Genomic DNA, 20945 nt, shown 5'->3' with positions numbered 1-20945 from the left:
TGTGAATAAGAGCAAGGTTCTTAGGTACAGTAGGGTTGAGGGTCAAGTCAATTGGGAGGTAAGTTTGAATGGAGAAAAACTGGAGGAAATAAAGTGTTTTAGATATCTGGGAGTGGATCTGGCAGCAGATGGAACCATGGAAGCGGAAGTGAATCATAGGGTGGGGGAGGGGGCGAAAATCCTGGGAGCCTTGAAGAATGTGTGGAAGTCAAGATACTTATCTCGGAAAGCAAAAATGGGTATGTTTGAAGGAATAGTGGTTCCAACAATGTTGTATGGTTGCGAGGCGTGGGCTATGGATAGAGTTGTGCGCAGGAGGGTAGATGTGCTGGAAATGAGATGTTTGAGGACAATGTGTGGTGTGAGGTGGTTTGATCGAGTAAGTAACGTAAGGGTAAGAGAGATGTGTGGAAATAAAAAGAGCGTGGTTGAGAGAGCAGAAGAGGGTGTTTTGAAATGGTTTGGGCACATGGAGAGAATGAGTGAGGAAAGATTGACCAAGAGGATATATGTGTCGGAGGTGGAGGGAACGAGGAGAAGTGGGAGACCTAATTGGAGGTGGAAAAATGGAGTGAATAAGATTTTGTGTGATCGGGGCCTGAACATGCAGGAGGGTGAAAGGAGGGCAAGGAATAGAGTGAACTGGAGCGATGTGGTATACCGGGGTTGACGTGCTGTCAGTGGATTGAATCAAGGCATGTGAAGCGTCTGGGGTAAACCATGGAAAGCTGTGTAGGTATGTATATTTGCGTGTGTGGACGTATGTATATACATGTGTATGGGGGTGGGTTGGGCCATTTCTTTCGTCTGTTTCCTTGCGCTACCTCGCAAACGCGGGAGACAGCGACAAAGCAAAAAAAAAAAAAAAAAAATATATATAGATATATTTTTTATATGTGTTTGATGATAGAGAGGCAGATATAGGGTGTTTTGGTCGAGGTGGTGTGCAAAGTGAGAGGGTTAGGGAAAATGATTTGGTAAACAGAGAAGAGGTAGTGAAAGCTTTGCGGAAGATGAAAGCCGGCAAGGCAGCAGGTTTGGATGGTATTGCAGTGGAATTTATTAAAAAAGGGGGTGACTGTATTGTTGACTGGTTGGTAAGGTTATTTAATGTATGTATGACTCATGGTGAGGTGCCTGAGGATTGGCGGAATGCGTGCATAGTGCCTTTGTACAAAGGCAAAGGGGATAAGAGTGAGTGCTCAAATTACAGAGGTATAAGTTTGTTGAGTATTCCTGGTAAATTATATGGGAGGGTATTGATTGAGAGGGTGAAGGCATGTACAGAGCATCAGATTGGGGAAGAGCAGTGTGGTTTCAGAAGTGGTAGAGGATGTGTGGATCAGGTGTTTGCTTTGAAGAATGTATGTGAGAAATACTTAGAAAAGCAAATGGATTTGTATGTAGCATTTATGGATCTGGAGAAGGCATATGATAGAGTTGATAGAGATGCTCTGTGGAAGGTATTAAGAATATATGGTGTGGGAGGAAAGTTGTTAGAAGCAGTGAAAAGTTTTTATCGAGGATATATATATATATATATATATATATATATATATTGAGTGAATATATATTGAGTGATTGAGAGGGTGAATGCATGTACAGAGCATCAGATTGGGGAAGAGCAGTGTGGTTTCAGAAGTGGTAGAGGATGTGTGGATCAGGTGTTTGCTTTGAAGAATGTATGTGAGAAATACATAGAAAAACAAATGTAGCATTTATGGATCTGGACAAGACATATGCTAGAGTTGCTCTGTGGAAGGTATTAAGAATATATGGTGTGGGAGGCAAGTTGTTAGAAGCAGTGAAAAGTTTTTATCAAGGATGTAAGGCATGTGCATGAGTAGGAAGAGAGGAAAGCAATTGGTTCTCAGTGAATGTCGGTTTGCGGCAGGGGTATGTGATGTCTCCAAGGTTGTTTAATTTGTTTATAGATGGGGTTGTTAGGGAGGTGAATGCAAGAGCTTTGGGGAGAGGGGCAGGTATGCAGTCTGTTGTGGATGAGAGAGCTTGGGAAGTGAGTCAGTTGTTGTTCGCTGATGATACAGTGCTGGTAGCTGATTCGGGTGAGAAATTGCAGAAGCTGGTGACTGAGTTTGGTAAAGTGTGTGAAAGAAGAAAGTTAAGAGTAAATGTGAATAAGAGCAAGGTTCTTAGGTACAGTAGGGTTGAGGGTCAAGTCAATTGGGAGGTAAGTTTGAATGGAGAAAAACTGGAGGAAATAAAGTGTTTTAGATATCTGGGAGTGGATCTGGCAGCAGATGGAACCATGGAAGCGGAAGTGAATCATAGGGTGGGGGAGGGGGCGAAAATCCTGGGAGCCTTGAAGAATGTGTGGAAGTCAAGATACTTATCTCGGAAAGCAAAAATGGGTATGTTTGAAGGAATAGTGGTTCCAACAATGTTGTATGGTTGCGAGGCGTGGGCTATGGATAGAGTTGTGCGCAGGAGGGTAGATGTGCTGGAAATGAGATGTTTGAGGACAATGTGTGGTGTGAGGTGGTTTGATCGAGTAAGTAACGTAAGGGTAAGAGAGATGTGTGGAAATAAAAAGAGCGTGGTTGAGAGAGCAGAAGAGGGTGTTTTGAAATGGTTTGGGCACATGGAGAGAATGAGTGAGGAAAGATTGACCAAGAGGATATATGTGTCGGAGGTGGAGGGAACGAGGAGAAGTGGGAGACCTAATTGGAGGTGGAAAAATGGAGTGAATAAGATTTTGTGTGATCGGGGCCTGAACATGCAGGAGGGTGAAAGGAGGGCAAGGAATAGAGTGAACTGGAGCGATGTGGTATACCGGGGTTGACGTGCTGTCAGTGGATTGAATCAAGGCATGTGAAGCGTCTGGGGTAAACCATGGAAAGCTGTGTAGGTATGTATATTTGCGTGTGTGGACGTATGTATATACATGTGTATGGGGGTGGGTTGGGCCATTTCTTTCGTCTGTTTCCTTGCGCTACCTCGCAAACGCGGGAGACAGCGACAAAGCAAAAAAAAAAAAAAAAAAATATATATAGATATATTTTTTATATGTGTTTGATGATAGAGAGGCAGATATAGGGTGTTTTGGTCGAGGTGGTGTGCAAAGTGAGAGGGTTAGGGAAAATGATTTGGTAAACAGAGAAGAGGTAGTGAAAGCTTTGCGGAAGATGAAAGCCGGCAAGGCAGCAGGTTTGGATGGTATTGCAGTGGAATTTATTAAAAAAGGGGGTGACTGTATTGTTGACTGGTTGGTAAGGTTATTTAATGTATGTATGACTCATGGTGAGGTGCCTGAGGATTGGCGGAATGCGTGCATAGTGCCTTTGTACAAAGGCAAAGGGGATAAGAGTGAGTGCTCAAATTACAGAGGTATAAGTTTGTTGAGTATTCCTGGTAAATTATATGGGAGGGTATTGATTGAGAGGGTGAAGGCATGTACAGAGCATCAGATTGGGGAAGAGCAGTGTGGTTTCAGAAGTGGTAGAGGATGTGTGGATCAGGTGTTTGCTTTGAAGAATGTATGTGAGAAATACTTAGAAAAGCAAATGGATTTGTATGTAGCATTTATGGATCTGGAGAAGGCATATGATAGAGTTGATAGAGATGCTCTGTGGAAGGTATTAAGAATATATGGTGTGGGAGGAAAGTTGTTAGAAGCAGTGAAAAGTTTTTATCGAGGATATATATATATATATATATATATATATATATATTGAGTGAATATATATTGAGTGATTGAGAGGGTGAATGCATGTACAGAGCATCAGATTGGGGAAGAGCAGTGTGGTTTCAGAAGTGGTAGAGGATGTGTGGATCAGGTGTTTGCTTTGAAGAATGTATGTGAGAAATACATAGAAAAACAAATGTAGCATTTATGGATCTGGACAAGACATATGCTAGAGTTGCTCTGTGGAAGGTATTAAGAATATATGGTGTGGGAGGCAAGTTGTTAGAAGCAGTGAAAAGTTTTTATCAAGGATGTAAGGCATGTGCATGAGTAGGAAGAGAGGAAAGCAATTGGTTCTCAGTGAATGTCGGTTTGCGGCAGGGGTATGTGATGTCTCCAAGGTTGTTTAATTTGTTTATAGATGGGGTTGTTAGGGAGGTGAATGCAAGAGCTTTGGGGAGAGGGGCAGGTATGCAGTCTGTTGTGGATGAGAGAGCTTGGGAAGTGAGTCAGTTGTTGTTCGCTGATGATACAGTGCTGGTAGCTGATTCGGGTGAGAAATTGCAGAAGCTGGTGACTGAGTTTGGTAAAGTGTGTGAAAGAAGAAAGCTGAGAGTAAATGTGAATAACAGCAAGGTTATTTGGTACAGTAGGGTTGAGGGCAAGTCAATTGGGAGGTAAGTTTAAATGGAGAAAAACTGGAGGAAGTGAAGTGTTTTAGATACCTGAGAGTGGATTTGGCAGTGGATGGAACCATGGAAGCCGAAGTGGGTCAGAGGGTGGAGGAGAAGGCAAAAGTTCTGGGAATGTTGAAAAATGTGTGGAAGGCGGGAAGGCGAGAACATTATCTCGGAAAGCAAAAATGGGTATGTTTGAAGGAATAGTGGTTCCAACAATGTTGCATGGTTGCGAGGTGTGGGCTATAGGTAGAGTTGTGCGGAGGAGGGTGGATGTGTTGGAAATGAGATGTTTGAGGACAATATGTGGTGTGAGGTGGTTTGATTAAGTAATGAAAGGGTAAGAGAGATGTGTGGTAATAAAAAGTGTGGCTGAGAGAGCAGAAGAGGGTGTTTTGAAATGGTTTGGTCACTTGGAGAGAATGAGTGAGGAAAGATTGACAAGGAGGATATATGTGTCAGAGGTGGAGGGAACGAGAAGTGGGAGACTAAACTGGAGGTGGAAGGATGGAGTGAAAAAGATTTTGAGTGATCGGGGCCTGAACATGCAGGAGGGTGAAAGGCTTTTTAGCCCCATTCCAAGCAGGATGGGACAAATAAAATTTTGTTAACTACTTAGATAACATGATCACACTAATTAACCAACCTGTTTAATATTAAGGACAATACTAAGAAGTGGTTGCTGACCCTCCACCAGTGGGGGTTTGGCTGCATCATTACTGGAATGCTTCAATAAGGCCAACTGGAAACTATTGCCAAAACACAGCTTACACCACTCCTCACGATCTTTGATACGTGGCTATTGGATAAAACATAGAAACCACCAAATGGAATTGATGAAACATTAATCATAAGGAAAAAAAAGATGTCTTACTCACTTGATAATGAAAAAACTAAATATTCAATATATGCATCATTAATGTCACTAACAGTGCCCAACTGCAAATTTTGAAATAATAGGTTCAAGTCCTACACAGACCTACTTTCGGGATAATCCAATTTATGTGCTAAGTGTGTACATTGTCCATTCAGGTGTATATTACCAGAGATAATATCAGTGGTAATACAAAACAACCATGCAGACTTAAATAACTGAAAAAAAGCAACAGCACTCAATTAATGAAAGACCTGACGTGGTTTCTCTGAGAGGGAGGAAACAAGCCAAACCCCGCCCCTCCAACATGTTAGAACTATGCTGCAATGAGTATTTATTTGAATTCATTTTGAGTTTTCCATGGACAACATGAAAATGTTCCATGAATCAAATTTTTCTTACCAACAGCACATCAATAATTTGTCACTAAATTCAAACAGGTTCTTCTTATCTATGTTGTTATGCTTCCATCACGAGACCAAAAAATTCTCAATTACCCAAGGAGCACCTTACCAAAGGAACAGGAGATGGGGGAATCTGCTTTGAAGTTCGCAAATTTGTGATTTGTGATCGGAGTTTGGAAAATGCTGCTAAAAGTTCCTGCTGGGTTTCAGAGGATGGTGCATACCCCTGTGGAGCTGTGGCTTTAACCAGTTTCTGAAATATAAGGTTTGTTGGTGGTCTCAAATGCCAAAATTACATGAGGGAGAATCAGATATTGTATGAGACATTATGAAAAATTTGCAAGAGTACATATGAGGGAAACCACATAACAGATACAGAGAGAATGTTAAGGGGAAGGAATGGTTTAATAAAAGATTAAAAAAGAAAAGGAGTTTCAAACTATGCAGTGGCACTCCAGCCAGCCAGCATTTGCAATGAGATAACTGCAAGATAACAAGGAAGGATTCATGTGAGAAACTGCAGAAGCTGGTGACTGAGTTTGGTAAAGTGTGTGGAAGAAGAAAGTTAAGAGTAAATGTGAATAAGAGCAAGGTTATTAGGTACAGTAGGGTTGAGGGTCAAGTCAATTGGGAGGTGAGTTTGAATGGAGAAAAACTGGAGGAAGTGAAGTGTTTTAGATATCTGGGAGTGGATCTGTCAGCGGATGGAACCATGGAAGCGGAAGTGGATCATAGGGTGGGGGAGGGGGCGAAAATTTTGGGAGCCTTGAAAAATGTGTGGAAGTCGAGAACATTATCTTGGAAAGCAAAAATGGGTATGTTTGAAGGAATAGTGGTTCCAACAATGTTGTATGGTTGCGAGGCGTGGGCTATGGATAGAGTTGTGCGCAGGAGGATGGATGTGCTGGAAATGAGATGTTTGAGGACAATGTGTGGTGTGAGGTGGTTTGATCGAGTAAGTAACGTAAGGGTAAGAGAGATGTGTGGAAATAAAAAGAGCGTGGTTGAGAGAGCAGAAGAGGGTGTTTTGAAATGGTTTGGGCACATGGAGAGAATGAGTGAGGAAAGATTGACCAAGAGGATATATGTGTCGGAGGTGGAGGGAACGAGGAGAAGAGGGAGACCAAATTGGAGGTGGAAAGATGGAGTGAAAAAGATTTTGTGTGATCGGGGCCTGAACATGCAGGAGGGTGAAAGGAGGGCAAGGAATAGAGTGAATTGGAGCGATGTGGTATACAGGGGTTGACGTGCTGTCAGTGGAGTGAATCAAGGCATGTGAAGCGTCTGGGGTAAACCATGGAAAGCTGTGTAGGTATGTATATTTGCGTGTGTGGACGTGTGTATGTACATGTGTATGGGGGGGGGTTGGGCCATTTCTTTCGTCTGTTTCCTTGCGCTACCTCGCAAACGCGAGAGACAGCGACAAAGTATAAAAAAAAAAAAAAAAAAAAAAAAAAAACAAGGAAGGAACAAAGAAACTTTGAAAAGAATTCTGTAGGTAAGTCGGGACAAAATCCAAAACTCTTTCATAAATCCATCAGAAAGAAATCTTCAGATAAAGAGCTACTAATCTTGTTAAGGGATTCTGAGGGAAGAGTTGTAGGGGAGCCGTATAACTAAGTTTAAAAGTGTTTTTATGGTGAATGAAACAACAGCCCCAACACAGAAGAGATGAAGTAGAGAGAAGGCTGTAGAAAACACCAGGATATATATTAGATACTGAGAGAATACTAAATGATCTTGACCTATATAAGGCCTATGGTCTCAAAGAACATTCACCATGTACTGAAGATAGATGCTGATATAATATGCAAACCTCTTGAAATGCTGTTCAAAATGTCATTGGAAAGAAGAAAAGTGCCCTTAGAGTTGAAAAAAGCAAACTGGGAAGAGGCACTGAATTACAAACTGGCCTCACTGTTAAATGTGGTCTGTTAGGTTCTGGAAAAGGTAATAAATAACAAAGGGATGTCTTTCCACATATGAGACATTACCTAGAGGAGTGAGAACATGGTTTCAGAGAAAAGAGGTCATGTGTAAGAACCTCTTATATTTCTAAGAGGGAACTAGTTCTCTTAAACAAAAGGGAAAGCTATGCAAACTGTTTGTATCTAGACTGCTAGAAAGCATCTAAAACTATACTGCAAGAGTGACTCATAAGAAGATGTATCACCATAGGAAAAGGAAGACTCTTTCGATGGATAGATAAGGTAGGTAAAAATGACATCTCAAAAGAGCCTTCTCAAAATGAGGTTACCTACAGATTACTATTAGTGTTCTGTCTTGAGACCATTACTTCTACTATTCAAAGTAAATGACTTGCCAGATGATATGAACTATGTAAATATGTTCGCAGATGATGCAAAGGTTATGAGGTAAATGAAATGAGTGGATGGACCTAAACAGTCTCCAAAGTTGGTTTAGTACATGGCTGACAAAATTCAACCCATATAAATGTATGCAAAGTAATGAAGATAGGTTTTGCCAAAAGAAGGCCTTGATATGATTATCATCAAGTAGAAAATAAGCTGCTGGAATTTGTGTATGAGAAAGACTTGAGATCATCCCCAACTTCTTGTCAGAGTCCCACCTGAACAAACCAAGTGTGTGAGATTAATTATCAGTATTGCATTTAAGTTTGTTGATATGGAAACATTCAGCAAGCTGTTCACATCTTACACAAGGACAAAACTAGATTAATCTTCTAAATTTTGGTCTGCACACCTAAAGAAACATAATAAACTAACAGGAGAGGTCCACAGGAAAGTAATACAGATGATACTGGAATTAAGTGATGAGTTACAGGGGTGTTACAGGGAAAAGTAAGAAACCTTAAATTGCCTGCCTTGAAAGTGAAAAGAGTGTGGGGTGTCCTGATAATAACCTTTAAATTTTTCAAACAGACTGATGACACTTACAGAAAAAACACCTCTTTGAGAGATGTTGGGATAAAACAAATAGAGGACATATGAAATTAATCAAGCAACTTGATAAGAAAGATGTGAGGTATTTGTAAATTATACAATTCATGAATGAACTAATTAAATGAATGACAAAATGGTAAATCCAGATAGCATACAAAAAATTAAATAATTGTATGATAGGTGAGAATGTTCAGGAGATGGGGCATTACGAGCCTGAGGCTGGTGACTGAGTTTACTGTCACCAGCTTCTGGCATTTCTCTGGAGTCTCCCATCAGATCCATGTCATCTGCAAACAGTAATTGATTCACTTCCCATGCCCTCCCCAAATGCAGCATACTGCAGAACTACCACTTGCTTTAAGACCCTTGCATACACCCTAAAGACAGATAAAGAAATAGGTACCCAACTAACCTTAATGATATTCCCTGGTTTCTTAAGTTTCTGCCTGTCCACATTAACTGTTACAACTTCTTGGCAATTCCTGGCCTCCCATCTGTTCGAAAGATACAGAAAAACTGCCTTAAATATCATTATAAAAGTCAATCTATCAGTGCATTTACAAACTTACACAAAAAATAATAATGTCAAATTTCCAAGATGGGAGTAATAAAAAACTATGAAATATTAACCTAATCTTAGAATGTCATCTTGAAATGGCAGCTGACAATGACTGATGTGCTCTTACAGAATGGCAGCTACAACAATTGATGTGCTTACTTTTCCTGCCACTTATCATAACAAAAGTAGCTTATAAAGGTTTCTTCATTCACTTGGAAAGTGATGGGAAAAACTCTGCTCTCCTCAGTACCCTTAGAACCACCATTCAGCCAAAGGTTGTGCATGCATGGGACCCTTTGAAAAATATGCAGACTGTTTGCTGACCTAAGTTACTAACCTGGAGAAAAATTTACTTTACTTATCAGTTAGGGAGTAAATAGAGGAATAGCAAGAGAAATGTGAAGATATGCAACTTTAAGAGATTTTTGTGGAATTATGCATGAAGGAGAGAGGCCTGCAAGAGAGGCATCCTCACCGACCTTGCACCTGTGGAGGAAAGTAAGTAATTATCTATCTTTTATCTCTGACACCTGTTCCCTATGGGACCTCCCTCAAGGGGGTGGCCATGGCAAAAGTCTCCATAACAGGTGAACTCCAGGGCTGGAAATTAAGTAACAATGAAGCCCAATTTCTTTTCGTGAAATCATGGAGCTAACAGATGGTTTTCGTAACACTTGAAATGCAAAGAGCTAGAAGACCCTCCCAAATACGCCAGCCATTCAATGTTCTCAAGCTTGTTTGCAGTGTGAAAGATGGAACACTTCTACTTAAATCAGTGTTATTCACTAACAACACCATGCATTTGCATGGAGAAGTGTGTATGAAATTAAAGCAGAGTTCAGTATAAATACACAAACCCCTCAATATCCTCCCCACACTTGCCAGCCAATCTCCTTCATCAAGAACATTAGTAAGACAGGTGTAACACTTTTAAGTATACTTAAATTTCTAAACATCAACATGATGCCTGTGTATGGGAAAAAACAGACACAAAGCAAGCTCAATAAAAAGAAGCAAACATCACTTCTGTCAAACAAATCATTCAAACTCTCTCTGGATGCTCACTTAGTGTTGGACAAGGCGAATATACTCGTAGTGATACACCTTTCTGTGTGCTGTCTGAGACCATGCCCACTGTTTAAGTGTTTATCAGTTTGTGAATGGTGAATGTGGTCTCATATGATGAATCAACTTAGTCTATGTATTACCTGATTATCAAAAGAGGTGTTACTGGACTCCGATGGGATGAAGGTACATTGAGTGAGAAAAGTCACTTATGGTAAGGCTGAATTATTGGGAGTACAGCCTTGTCACAGACCTTCTTACTCCAAAGGAGTCCATCATTTCCTTGCTACTGGAAGTAGTGCTTGGCTGCAGGAGCCTCTGGAAAGATCCTGGGCAACACTAAGACCTCTTCTTAGGAGTCCTGGAGTTATTATAAATAAAATACATAAGATCATCCAAAGGCAGCAAGAAGACGACGAAAGACTCCTAACAAAAGATGAACTACTTTGGATAGCTGCAGTGATAACAGAGAAGGAGTGCTCAATGTTAGCAACAAATCATCTACAGACTGTGATTACTAAAAATGTAACTCATTCATGGTGATGAAATGAAACGAGAGAGAGAGAGAGAGAGAGAGAGAGAGAGAGAGAGAGAGAGAGAGAGAGACTTACTTACTTTACAATTAATAGGAGACAAGATGATATGAAATGGTTGTACACTCTACGTATGAAAAGTTGCACTGTATGTTTAATGAAAAACATCCCCAGGGAGAAAGTTATAGACAAGTGATAGAGGGAAATCTGAAGTGGCAGACGGTGATGCTGTTCATATGCATGTGCTGTCAACCCTTTCACTACATGCTGTACATACAGACTATCTCAATTTTTCCCATACACCTCAGATGATACACATAAGGACACCTGCTTTCAAAAATGATGCGGGTGGCATTGTGTAAATATCAGTCTTTTGTCTATCACAGAGTATTTCAGTTACTTTCCCCTCGGTGACTTTGTGGTATTCAACATCCTGACCTTGGTCATATATGTGACTCTGCTGTGCACTTTCTAAGTGTGAGATGAATGATATTTACAAAGATGTCTCCTGCAGGTCTTTTTGCTTGCTTTGAGTGCTATCTTGAGTTTATAAAGGAGTTTTTACTATGGATTAATGAAAATATGGTTTATTTCTTTTGTAATTTTTACAGTGGGCTGTCCAAAGAGATTGTGAAAACAGGGAGACTACAGAAACTAGCAGCAAGCTGAGGGGAGTGGCATGGGTTATCACAACACAGGTCATTTATTTTGAGGAAACAGAATTAGAAGTCTCTTTCTCAGGTGCATGATCTTCCAATGCAAAAACAATCAGCATATTGTGTTTACTTGCCTCAGGCTTTGCTAATTTTTCCAATTTTGATGCCATCCACTTTTCAGCTAAATTCTTTATTGCTGAATTACCGACTTCCATATCTCCTACTGTTTCTAATACCTCCCTTTTCTATCTAATTTATTTTATTTTGCTTTGTCGCTGTCTCCAGTGTTAGTGAGGTAGTGCAAGGAAACAGACGAAAGAATGGCCCAACCCACCCATATACACATGTATATACATACACATCCACACACGCAAATATACATACCTATACATCTCAATGTACATATATATATACACACACAGACATATACATATATACACATGTACACAATTCATACTGTCTGCCTTTATTTATTCCTATCGCCACCCCGCCACACATGGAATAACAACCCCCTTCCCCCTCATGTGTGCGAGGTAGCGCTAGGAAAAGACAAAGGCCCCATTCATTTACACTCAGTCTCTAGCTGTCATGCAATAATGCACCGAAACCACAGCTCCCTTTCCACATCCAGGCCCCACAGAACTTTCCATGGTTTACTCCAGACACTTCACATGCCCTGGTTCAATCCATTGACAGCACGTCGACCCCCAGTATACCACATCGTTCCAATTCACTCTATTCCTTGCACGCCTTTCACCCTCCTGCATGTTTAGGCCCCGATCACTCAAAATCTTTTTCATTCCATCTTTCCACCTCCAATTTGGTCTCCCACTTCTCCTCGTTCCCTCCACCTCTGACACATATATCCTCTTGGTCAACCTTTCCTCACTCATTCTCTCCATGTGACCAAACCATTTCAAAACACCCTCTTCTGCTCTCTCAACCACACTCTTTTTCTTTCCACACATCTCTCTTACCCTTACATTACTTACTCGATCAAACCACCTCATACCACATATTGTCCTCAAACATCTCATTTCCCGCACATCCACCCTCCTGCGCACAACTCTATCCATAGCCCACGCCTCGCAACCATACATCATTGTTGGAACCACAATTCTTTCAAACATACCCATTTTTGCTTTCCGAGATAATGTTCTAGACTTCCAAACATTCTTCAAGGCTCCCAGAATTTTCGCCCCCTCCCCCACCCTATGATTCACTTCCGCTTCCATGGTTCCATCTGCTGCCAAATCCACTCCCAGATATCTAAAACACTTTACTTCCTCCAGTTTTTCTCCATTCAAACTTACCTCCCAAATGACTTGACCCTCAACCCTACTGTACCTAATAACCTTGCTCTTATTCACATTTACTCTTAACTTTCTTCTTTCACACACTTGACCAAACTCAGTCACCAGCTTCTGCAGTTTCTCACATGAATCAGCCACCAGCGCTGTACCATCAGCGAACAACAACTGACTCACTTCCCAAGCTCTCTCATCCACAACAGACTGCATACTTGCCCCTCTTTCCAAAACTCTTGCATTCACCTCCCTAACAACCCCATCCATAAACAAATTAAACAATCATGGAGACATCACACACCCCTGCTGCAAACCTACATTCACTGAGAACCAATCACTTTCCTCTCTTCCTACAGGTACACATGCCTTACATTCTCGATAAAAACTTTTCACTGCATCTAACAACTTGCCTCCCATACCATATATTCTTAATACCTTCCACAGAGCATCTCTATCAACTCTATCATATGCCTTCTCCAGATCCATAAATGCTACATACAAATCCATTTGCTTTTCTAAGTATTTCTCACATACATTCCTCAAAGCAAACACCTGATCCACACATCCTCTACCACTTCTGAAACAACACTGCTCTTCCCCAATCTGATGCTCTGTACATGCCTTCACCCTCTCAATCAATACCCTCCCATATAATTTACCAGGAATACTCAACAAACTTATACCTCTATAATTTGAGCACTCACTCTTAACCCCTTTGTACAATGGCACTATGCAAGCATTCTGCCAATCCTCAGGCATCTCACCATGAATCATACATACATTAAGTAACCTTACCAACCAGTCAACAATACAGTCACCCCCTTTTTTAATAAATTCCACTGCAATACCATCCAAACCTGCTGCCTTGCCAGCTTTCATCTCCCACACCTTTTACTACCTCTTCTCTGTTTACCAAATCATTTTCCCTAACCCTCTCACTTTGCACATCACCTCGACCAAAACACCCTATATCTGCCACTCTATCATCAAACACATTCAACAAACCTTTAAAATACTCGCTCCATCTCCTTCTCACATCACCACTACTTGTTATCACCTCCCCATTAGCCCCCTTCACTGAAGTTCCCATTTGCTCCCTTGTCTTATGCACTCTATTTACCTCCTTCCAAAACATCTTTTTATTCTTCCTAAAATTTAATGATACTCTCTCACCCCAACTCTCATTTTCTATCTATCTATCCATATCTCTGATGCCCATTCCCTCTGGGAACTCCTATCAAGGGGTGGCCAAGGAAAAAGCATCTCCATGTATTCCTGTCCTTATATGCCTTCCTTGCATACACCATTCAACACATTCTTCCATCATTTTTCTCTCTCCAGTACTGTTACACTATTTGCCCATGTCACTAATGGTCTTCCTCTCATACCAACCCCTTTAACTGTAATATCACACACTCCTTGTAAACCCCAAGTCTTCCATTGTTTAAGCTAACAAATGTTGATCCAGTATAATCTGTACTTTTCTAAACCGACCATCAACCAGGCCATACATTTTCTTGGTTGTTTCATCTCTAACAGATCATATTCTTTTTACAACTTTAATTATTTCCCTGCATACAAATGATGGAATATCCCCTCATCTCTGTTCCACAGCTTGAACTTGTACTCTGAGTCTATTGAATAACCCCAGAACCAGCTTTTTCTCTAAAAGTCTTCAGGACAACCATACAGACCCTTCTCCCCTTTTTCACTTCACAATACTTTCTCTATTTTCCTCTGGTTACATAATGCATACCTGAATTTCTTTACCAGATCTGATTCTCTGTTCAAGCTCTCTGACTGTATGTTTCAGAATCCTAATTTCCCGTACCATATCATGAAACTTCCGCTCTCTGATTTGATTTCTCACCTACATTATTTCCTCCTTCAACCATATTAACTTCTGAACCTGTTTCTCAATAACAGCAACTAATTTTAATTCTTCATTTAGGTTTTAACAGACTCTGCCTGTAGGGTGTTACACCATGAATGCAAAGTCACTTTTTGCGAGGCAGTATCATTGGGAGTACAGTCTCATCAAAAGCTTCTCAATCTGAATGCAGTCACCTTTCTTTTACTGTAAGTACCACACCTTTGAGCTGCAGGAGCCTCTGGAAAGAGGTCCTGGGTAACACCAGGACTCTTTCTTATGAAAAGGTCCTGGGTAAAACCATGACTCTTCTTAGAAAGAGGGCTTTAGTAACACTCAGAATCTTTCTTAGCAAGAGGTCTTAGGTAACACCAGGGCTTTCTTCAAATGAGGTCATCGGTTAGACTGAGACTCTTTCTTAGAAAGAGGTCTTGGGTAACACTAGGACTATTTCTTAGAAAGAGGTCTTGGATAACACTAGGACTCTTACTTAGAAAGAAATCTTGGGTATCACCAACACTCATTCTTAAAAGAGCCCTTGGGTACTTTAAACAAATAAATTTTCCATAGCTTTTATTTCCCTGCTTCATGAAATGCTCTTCCTTATAGATCTAGGCACAACTGTCTGTTTTTGTTCCCTTTCCTGTCTAAATAAATTTACTTAAAAGTTCTGGAGTCCTATAGTACCTATTAAGAAATAAATACTAGGAGACTAGCTGGTGTTGTTGCCCAACAGTTACAAGTTACTTTACTTCTCTTTTCAATTCAAAGTTATGCTAACATATTATATTTCTTTGATAAACTTCCCTTTTCACTTCATATCATCAGTTTACAGTAACTTCTTGTTCTGATATTCTCAAAATGAGCAATTGCAATTATCTAAAGACTTTAGAATGGCAACAATTCTGTGGATTCAATTTGAATTTGATGACCTTCCCTCACCTTAAAAATCACTTGACTCCCCCTTCCCATCTGCTTATTTGTACTAGACAGGCTTAAAGAACCAAAGACCCTCCAGAACTTCATAAAAATATGGCAGGCTTCTGAGCTTCTACAGACGGCATTGTCCATAACTGATGCAGTATATCACTAATGTATTACATCCAATGAAATGTTACTGCTATTCTTACCTATTGCAAATCTCTATGACATATTCTTCTCATATGAATCTTTAGGTGTAATGGAAAAAGCATCATGGTCAGATTCCCTCATTTGCTTTGTGATACTTACACCACATGTTGGAGGTACTCCTCTGCAGAAGCTGGAGGAAATGATGGATCAAAGTTGTCTGGAATTTTAGTTGTTGGCAGAGCTTGAGACATGAGGGTATCATCTGAACTGTCACTGTCACTTGCCATCTCTACTAATATTCCTTGATTCTGTTAAGACAACCACAGAAGCAATTATCAACTAAATGTGAAAATGTAATTTTTCAACAAAAATTATGAGGAAAAAAATTACACGGTATGAAATATACCTTACAGTACTTTCTAAATTATCAATGTTGAGTTCCTATAATTTTTGTTCATCAGCTCACCAATTAATAGGGAAAAAGCAACTAACTTAAAAAATTGTTGTACTGCTGAGTATAAACTTAACGACTGGGTTTGCCCAAACAGCCCAGGACTTTACAGTAAAACTTATTTGTATTGCATTTTTCTAGGCATCTAAGAAATATACTAAAAAAAAAAAAGGCTAGTACACCCAGTTTTCAATAAACATTACCCTCTTGTATGTTGTTTCACAAATGCCATACACTGCTAAATCCATGAAAAATTTAATAAACTGTTGGGAGACAAAAATAATTTTAAACTTATTAAAATGTCAAAATATACATGCTTAAAACAACAGAGGGTGATCTCTCTGGAGTCTATAAATTTGCTAAAGGGTGACATGGTCTGCCTTAAGCCAGGCAAAATCCAAGCAACACTGCTTTTCATTTGCAAAACAAAATGTCCTTTCTAACCCAAACTGCCTTAACATATGATTCAGATCAATTTTGGACAAATATGGTTAAACTATAGTTTAAATCATAATCCTTTTGCCTCAATAGTTTTTTGTCAATTCCTGTGCAACTCATTATTACTTGACATTTTATTTGTAATCAATAATGAAAACACCTCTGAACTATAAGTATTGAAAGGAGGATATTTTTGTAATACCACACTATGAACAAATTACCATTTATGCAAGTATGTATATATGCACATATAGCATTAATAAATACTTTCCGGGTTTCTGGCCAGCAATTCTATCATTGAGTAGGTAGCCATTATGCTGGGTATGTAGCTTACAGACTATGTGGCCAGCATGCTAGATAAAGGGCCACTTCATAATGACAAAGGCAATAGCAATGAAAGGATAAATAACTCAATAAATATGTGGAATAAATGTAAAAGTACCTAATTCACTTATAAAACATCAAGAGAACCTATAAAAGCTTCACTGAATAACCAAAATGATCATGTTAATATATCAACACTATACACATCTACATAGGATCGCATAGCCACTAACTGTCATACGTTTGTTGACATTCAGTGGGTAGCGAATTTTCAGCAGCGAATTTTTCAAGAGTGACCACCAAAGTATATTTTGACTACATTATTGAAAATTGAAGTAAATAATGATGTAGCAGTTAAAATTCTTGACTACGATGCATTCACAGGCTGCCCAAGATTGAGAGCATAGGCTCAAATCCTGGTTGAGGCAGTCATATATATATATATATATATCTATATATATATATATATATATATATATATATATATATATATATATATATATATATATATATATATATATATCTGGAGAAGGCATATGATAGAGTTGATAGAGATGCTCTGTGGAAGGTATTAAGAATATATGGTGTGGGAGGAAAGTTGTTAGAAGCAGTGAAAAGTTTTTATCGAGGATGTAAGGCATGTGTACGTGTAGGAAGAGAGGAAAGTGATTGGTTCTCAGTGAATGTAGGTTTGCGGCAGGGGTGTGTGATGTCTCCATGGTTGTTTAATTTGTTTATGGACGGGGTTGTTAGGGAGGTGAATGCAAGAGTTTTGGAAAGAGGGGCAAGTATGCAGTCTGTTGTGGATGAGAGAGCTTGGGAAGTGAGTCAGTTGTTGTTCACTGATGATACAGCGCTGGTGGCTGATTCATGTGAGAAACTGCAGAAGCTGGTGACCAAGTCTAGTAAAAAGTGTGAAAGAAGAAAGTTGAGAGTAAATGTGAATAAGAGCAAGGTTATTAGGTACAGTAGGGTTGAGGGTCAAGTCAATTGGGAGGTAAGTTTGAATGGAGAAAAACTGGAGGAAGTGAAGTGTTTTAGATATCTGGGAGTGGATTTGGCAGTGGATGGAGCCATGGAAGCGGAAGTGAATCATAGGGTGGGGGAGGGGGCGAAAATTCTGGAAGCCTTGAAGAATGTGTGGAAGTCAAGGACATTATCTCGTAAAGCAAAAATGGGTATGTTTGAAGGAATAGTGGTTCCAACAATGTTGTATGGTTGCGAGGCATGGGCTATGGATAGAGTTGTGCGCAGGAGGGTGGATGTGCTGGAATGAGATGTTTAGACAATATGTGGTGTGAGGTGGTTTGATCGAGTAAGTAATAATAGGGTAAGAGAGATGTGTGGTAATAAAAAGTGTGTGGTTGAGAGAGCAGAAGAGGGTGTTTTGAAATGGTTTGGTCACATGGAGAGAATGAGTGAGGAAAGACTGACAAAGAGGATATATGTGTCAGACGTGGAGGGAATGAGGAGAAATGGGAGACCAAATTGGAGGTGGAAAGATGGAGTGAAAAAGAATTTGAGTGATCGAGGCCTGAACATGCAGGAGGGTGAAAGGCATGCAAGGAATAGAGTGAATTGGAACGTTGTGGTATACCGGGGTCGACGTGCTGTCAATGGATTGAACCAGGGCATGTGAAGCATCTGGGGTAAACCATGGAAAGTTCTGTGGGGCCTGGATGTGGAAAGGGAGCTGTGGTTTTGGTGCGTTATTACATGACAGCTAGAGACTGAGTGTAAACGAATGGGGCCTTTGTTGTCTTTTCCTAGTGCTACCTCGCACACATGAAGGGGGAGGGGGTTGTTATTTCGTGTGGCGAGGTGGCGATGGGAATGAATAAAGGCAGACAGTATGAATTATGTACATGTGTATATATGTATATGTCTGTGTGTGTATATATATGTATACGCTGAGATGTATTGGTATGTATATTTGCATGTGTGGACGTGTATGTATATACATGTGTATGTAGGTGGGTTGGGCCATTCTTTCGTCTGTTTCCTTGCGCTACCTCGCTAACGCGGGAGACAGCGACAAAGCAAAATAAATATAAATAAAATATATATATGCCCATACACAGACATATACATATATATACATGTACATATTCTTCATACTTGTTTGCCTTCATCCATTTCTGTCACTACCCTGCCCCACAGGCAACAGCATCACTGACCTTTGCTTCAGCAAGATAGCACCAGGAAAACAGACAAAAAAAGGCCACATTCATTCACACTCGGTCTCTAGCTGTCATGTGTAATGCACCAAAACCACAGCTCCCTATCCACATCCAGGCCCCACCGACCTTTCCATGGTTTACCCCAGATGCTTCACATGCCCTGGTTCAGTCCATTGACAGCATGTGGACTCTGGTATACCATATCATTCCAATTCACTTTATTCCTTGTACACCTCTTACCCTTCTGTATGTTCAGGCCCCGATCACTCAAAATCTTTTTCACTCCAAGTGGGATAACAAGCCCAACCAACCCTCTTGGCCCAGTGCTTAGGTCCCTCACCACCGTTGGGCTGCCCTAGAACATAGGGCCCGCACCTCCTGAGATGTAAGGAGGTTTAATCTTAGACAACAATATCCATCCTTCCACCTCCAATCTGGTCTCCTGCTTCTTCTCGTTCCCTCCACCTCTGACACATATATCCTCTGTCAATCTTTCCTCACTCATTCTCTCCATGTCACCAAACCATTTCAACACACCCTCTTCTGCTCTCTCAAACACACTTTTTATTTCCTGTGCCATCTCAGCTAACTAAAAAAGAGGTGGAGACATTAGGTGACAACACACCCTCTTCTGCTCTCTCAAACACACTCTTTTTATTTCCTGTGCCATCTCAGCTAACTAAAAAAAGAGGGGGAGACATTAGGTGAGGTTCTCATAAGCGCCACTGATACTTCTACAAGTGCACTGCCTACCTTTGCTTTAATTAACCCTATATTTAACTTGATACACCATAACTGTCTTATTTTTAATATTTCCAGTATAACGTTTAGCTCTAAATAATACTCTGCAATCATTAGTGTATTCTCTAAACACTAAACCCTCATGGTAAATCACAAAGTCAGTATTCAATTCAAAGTTGACACGAATGCAAATGTTTGCTGAACATTTACCTGTTAATCACACCAAGTTTTCCCTGATCTTCATTAATAGTCCCTATCATATCATTTTACTTAGTATTGAAGAATAGGTTATACCGGTAATGCTTCATATCACAGCGGTCATGTATACTTCAAATACAAACAATTAAGGTCCATCTCAGTTTCATACTCCTTTTAAAGAACCTTGCGTTATACTAGGTGAAACCTCGAGAAATCAAAAGAAACACGAAAACCTTTCCTACCTTTCCCTAAAATCTAAATTTGCCTTGCTTTTCAGTCAAAATATACATGCGATCTACTGTCCTTCCATCAGACACCAAGGGAAAACGACTAATAAGTCGCATATCAGTCCAAGACTTGCTATGAACAGATCAAAAAGATTTTACCCAAAGACTTCCAGCTACAGACATGATCCCAAAAACCAAGCCACTACGTCCTAAATTCAACTAAATAGCTGAAGTAAGACTCTACCATGTACACCTATGACACGGCAATGTAGTTGTAGCAACTTGACAGTGTGTCCCACCTTTCTCTTTTTGGGATAAACAATGATCAAGTTCTAACAGTTAATGTCACCCGTGGTCATCTTACACTCACCTGGAGGCTGATTTCAACTGCAATATGGAAGAATTCAATTAATACACGATAAATAACGCGGCTAGTACGCTGCTGTTGTTCTATTGCTCTCAAGTTCTATAAACAACCAATAGAGACGCGTGACTCAGGCTGGGTTGTGGTGTAGCGGTTGTGATGTTCGGTAGTGTTGCCCTCTAGCGTCGTGCGGCGGAACCTTCACCAGTCCAGAAAAACGTGCACACATTTACTAGCAATACATTTACATTCAGAACTACCATTTTTTAAAAAGGTTATTGCGACTTCTGTCTCCGTGTTGTACGGCTTCTGTTCTTTCTCAATTATTACACTGATTTATTTCCATAAATTTTCTCTCAGTATTTGAATGATTTTATAAAATCTACCTGTTGGACTACTGTTAGTAAGCACTACATGTTTATAGATAGTGCAAATC

The 20945-nt window shown here is 40.1% G+C and overlaps 1 protein-coding gene across 3 annotated transcripts in view; it reads right to left on the bottom strand.

Moving 5' to 3' along the window:
• Gem2 (Gemin 2) overlaps nt 1-20674 on the bottom strand; it is a 42441-nt gene extending 21767 nt beyond the window's left edge. For 2 of the 3 annotated variants that reach the window (XM_071670596.1, XM_071670594.1), the window contains exons 1-5: nt 20516-20674; nt 15746-15894; nt 8938-9019; nt 5711-5854; nt 4970-5122 (exon numbers count right to left, since the gene is read on the bottom strand). In XM_071670596.1, coding sequence (XP_071526697.1) covers nt 4970-5122; nt 5711-5854; nt 8938-9019; nt 15746-15873 — 507 coding nt within the window. In that variant the 5' untranslated portion in view covers nt 15874-15894; nt 20516-20674. The remainder of the gene's footprint in view (nt 1-4969; nt 5123-5710; nt 5855-8937; nt 9020-15745; nt 15895-20515) is intronic. The other variant, XM_071670595.1, reaches the window with a different exon arrangement.
• Nucleotides 20675-20945: the final 271 nt, after the last annotated feature.

This window comes from Panulirus ornatus, chromosome 15 (assembly GCF_036320965.1).
Source record: "Panulirus ornatus isolate Po-2019 chromosome 15, ASM3632096v1, whole genome shotgun sequence".
Classification (NCBI taxonomy): domain Eukaryota; kingdom Metazoa; phylum Arthropoda; class Malacostraca; order Decapoda; family Palinuridae; genus Panulirus; species Panulirus ornatus.
The sequence above is the reverse complement of the archived record's forward strand: the minus strand, read 5'-3'. Positions and strand labels throughout refer to the sequence as shown.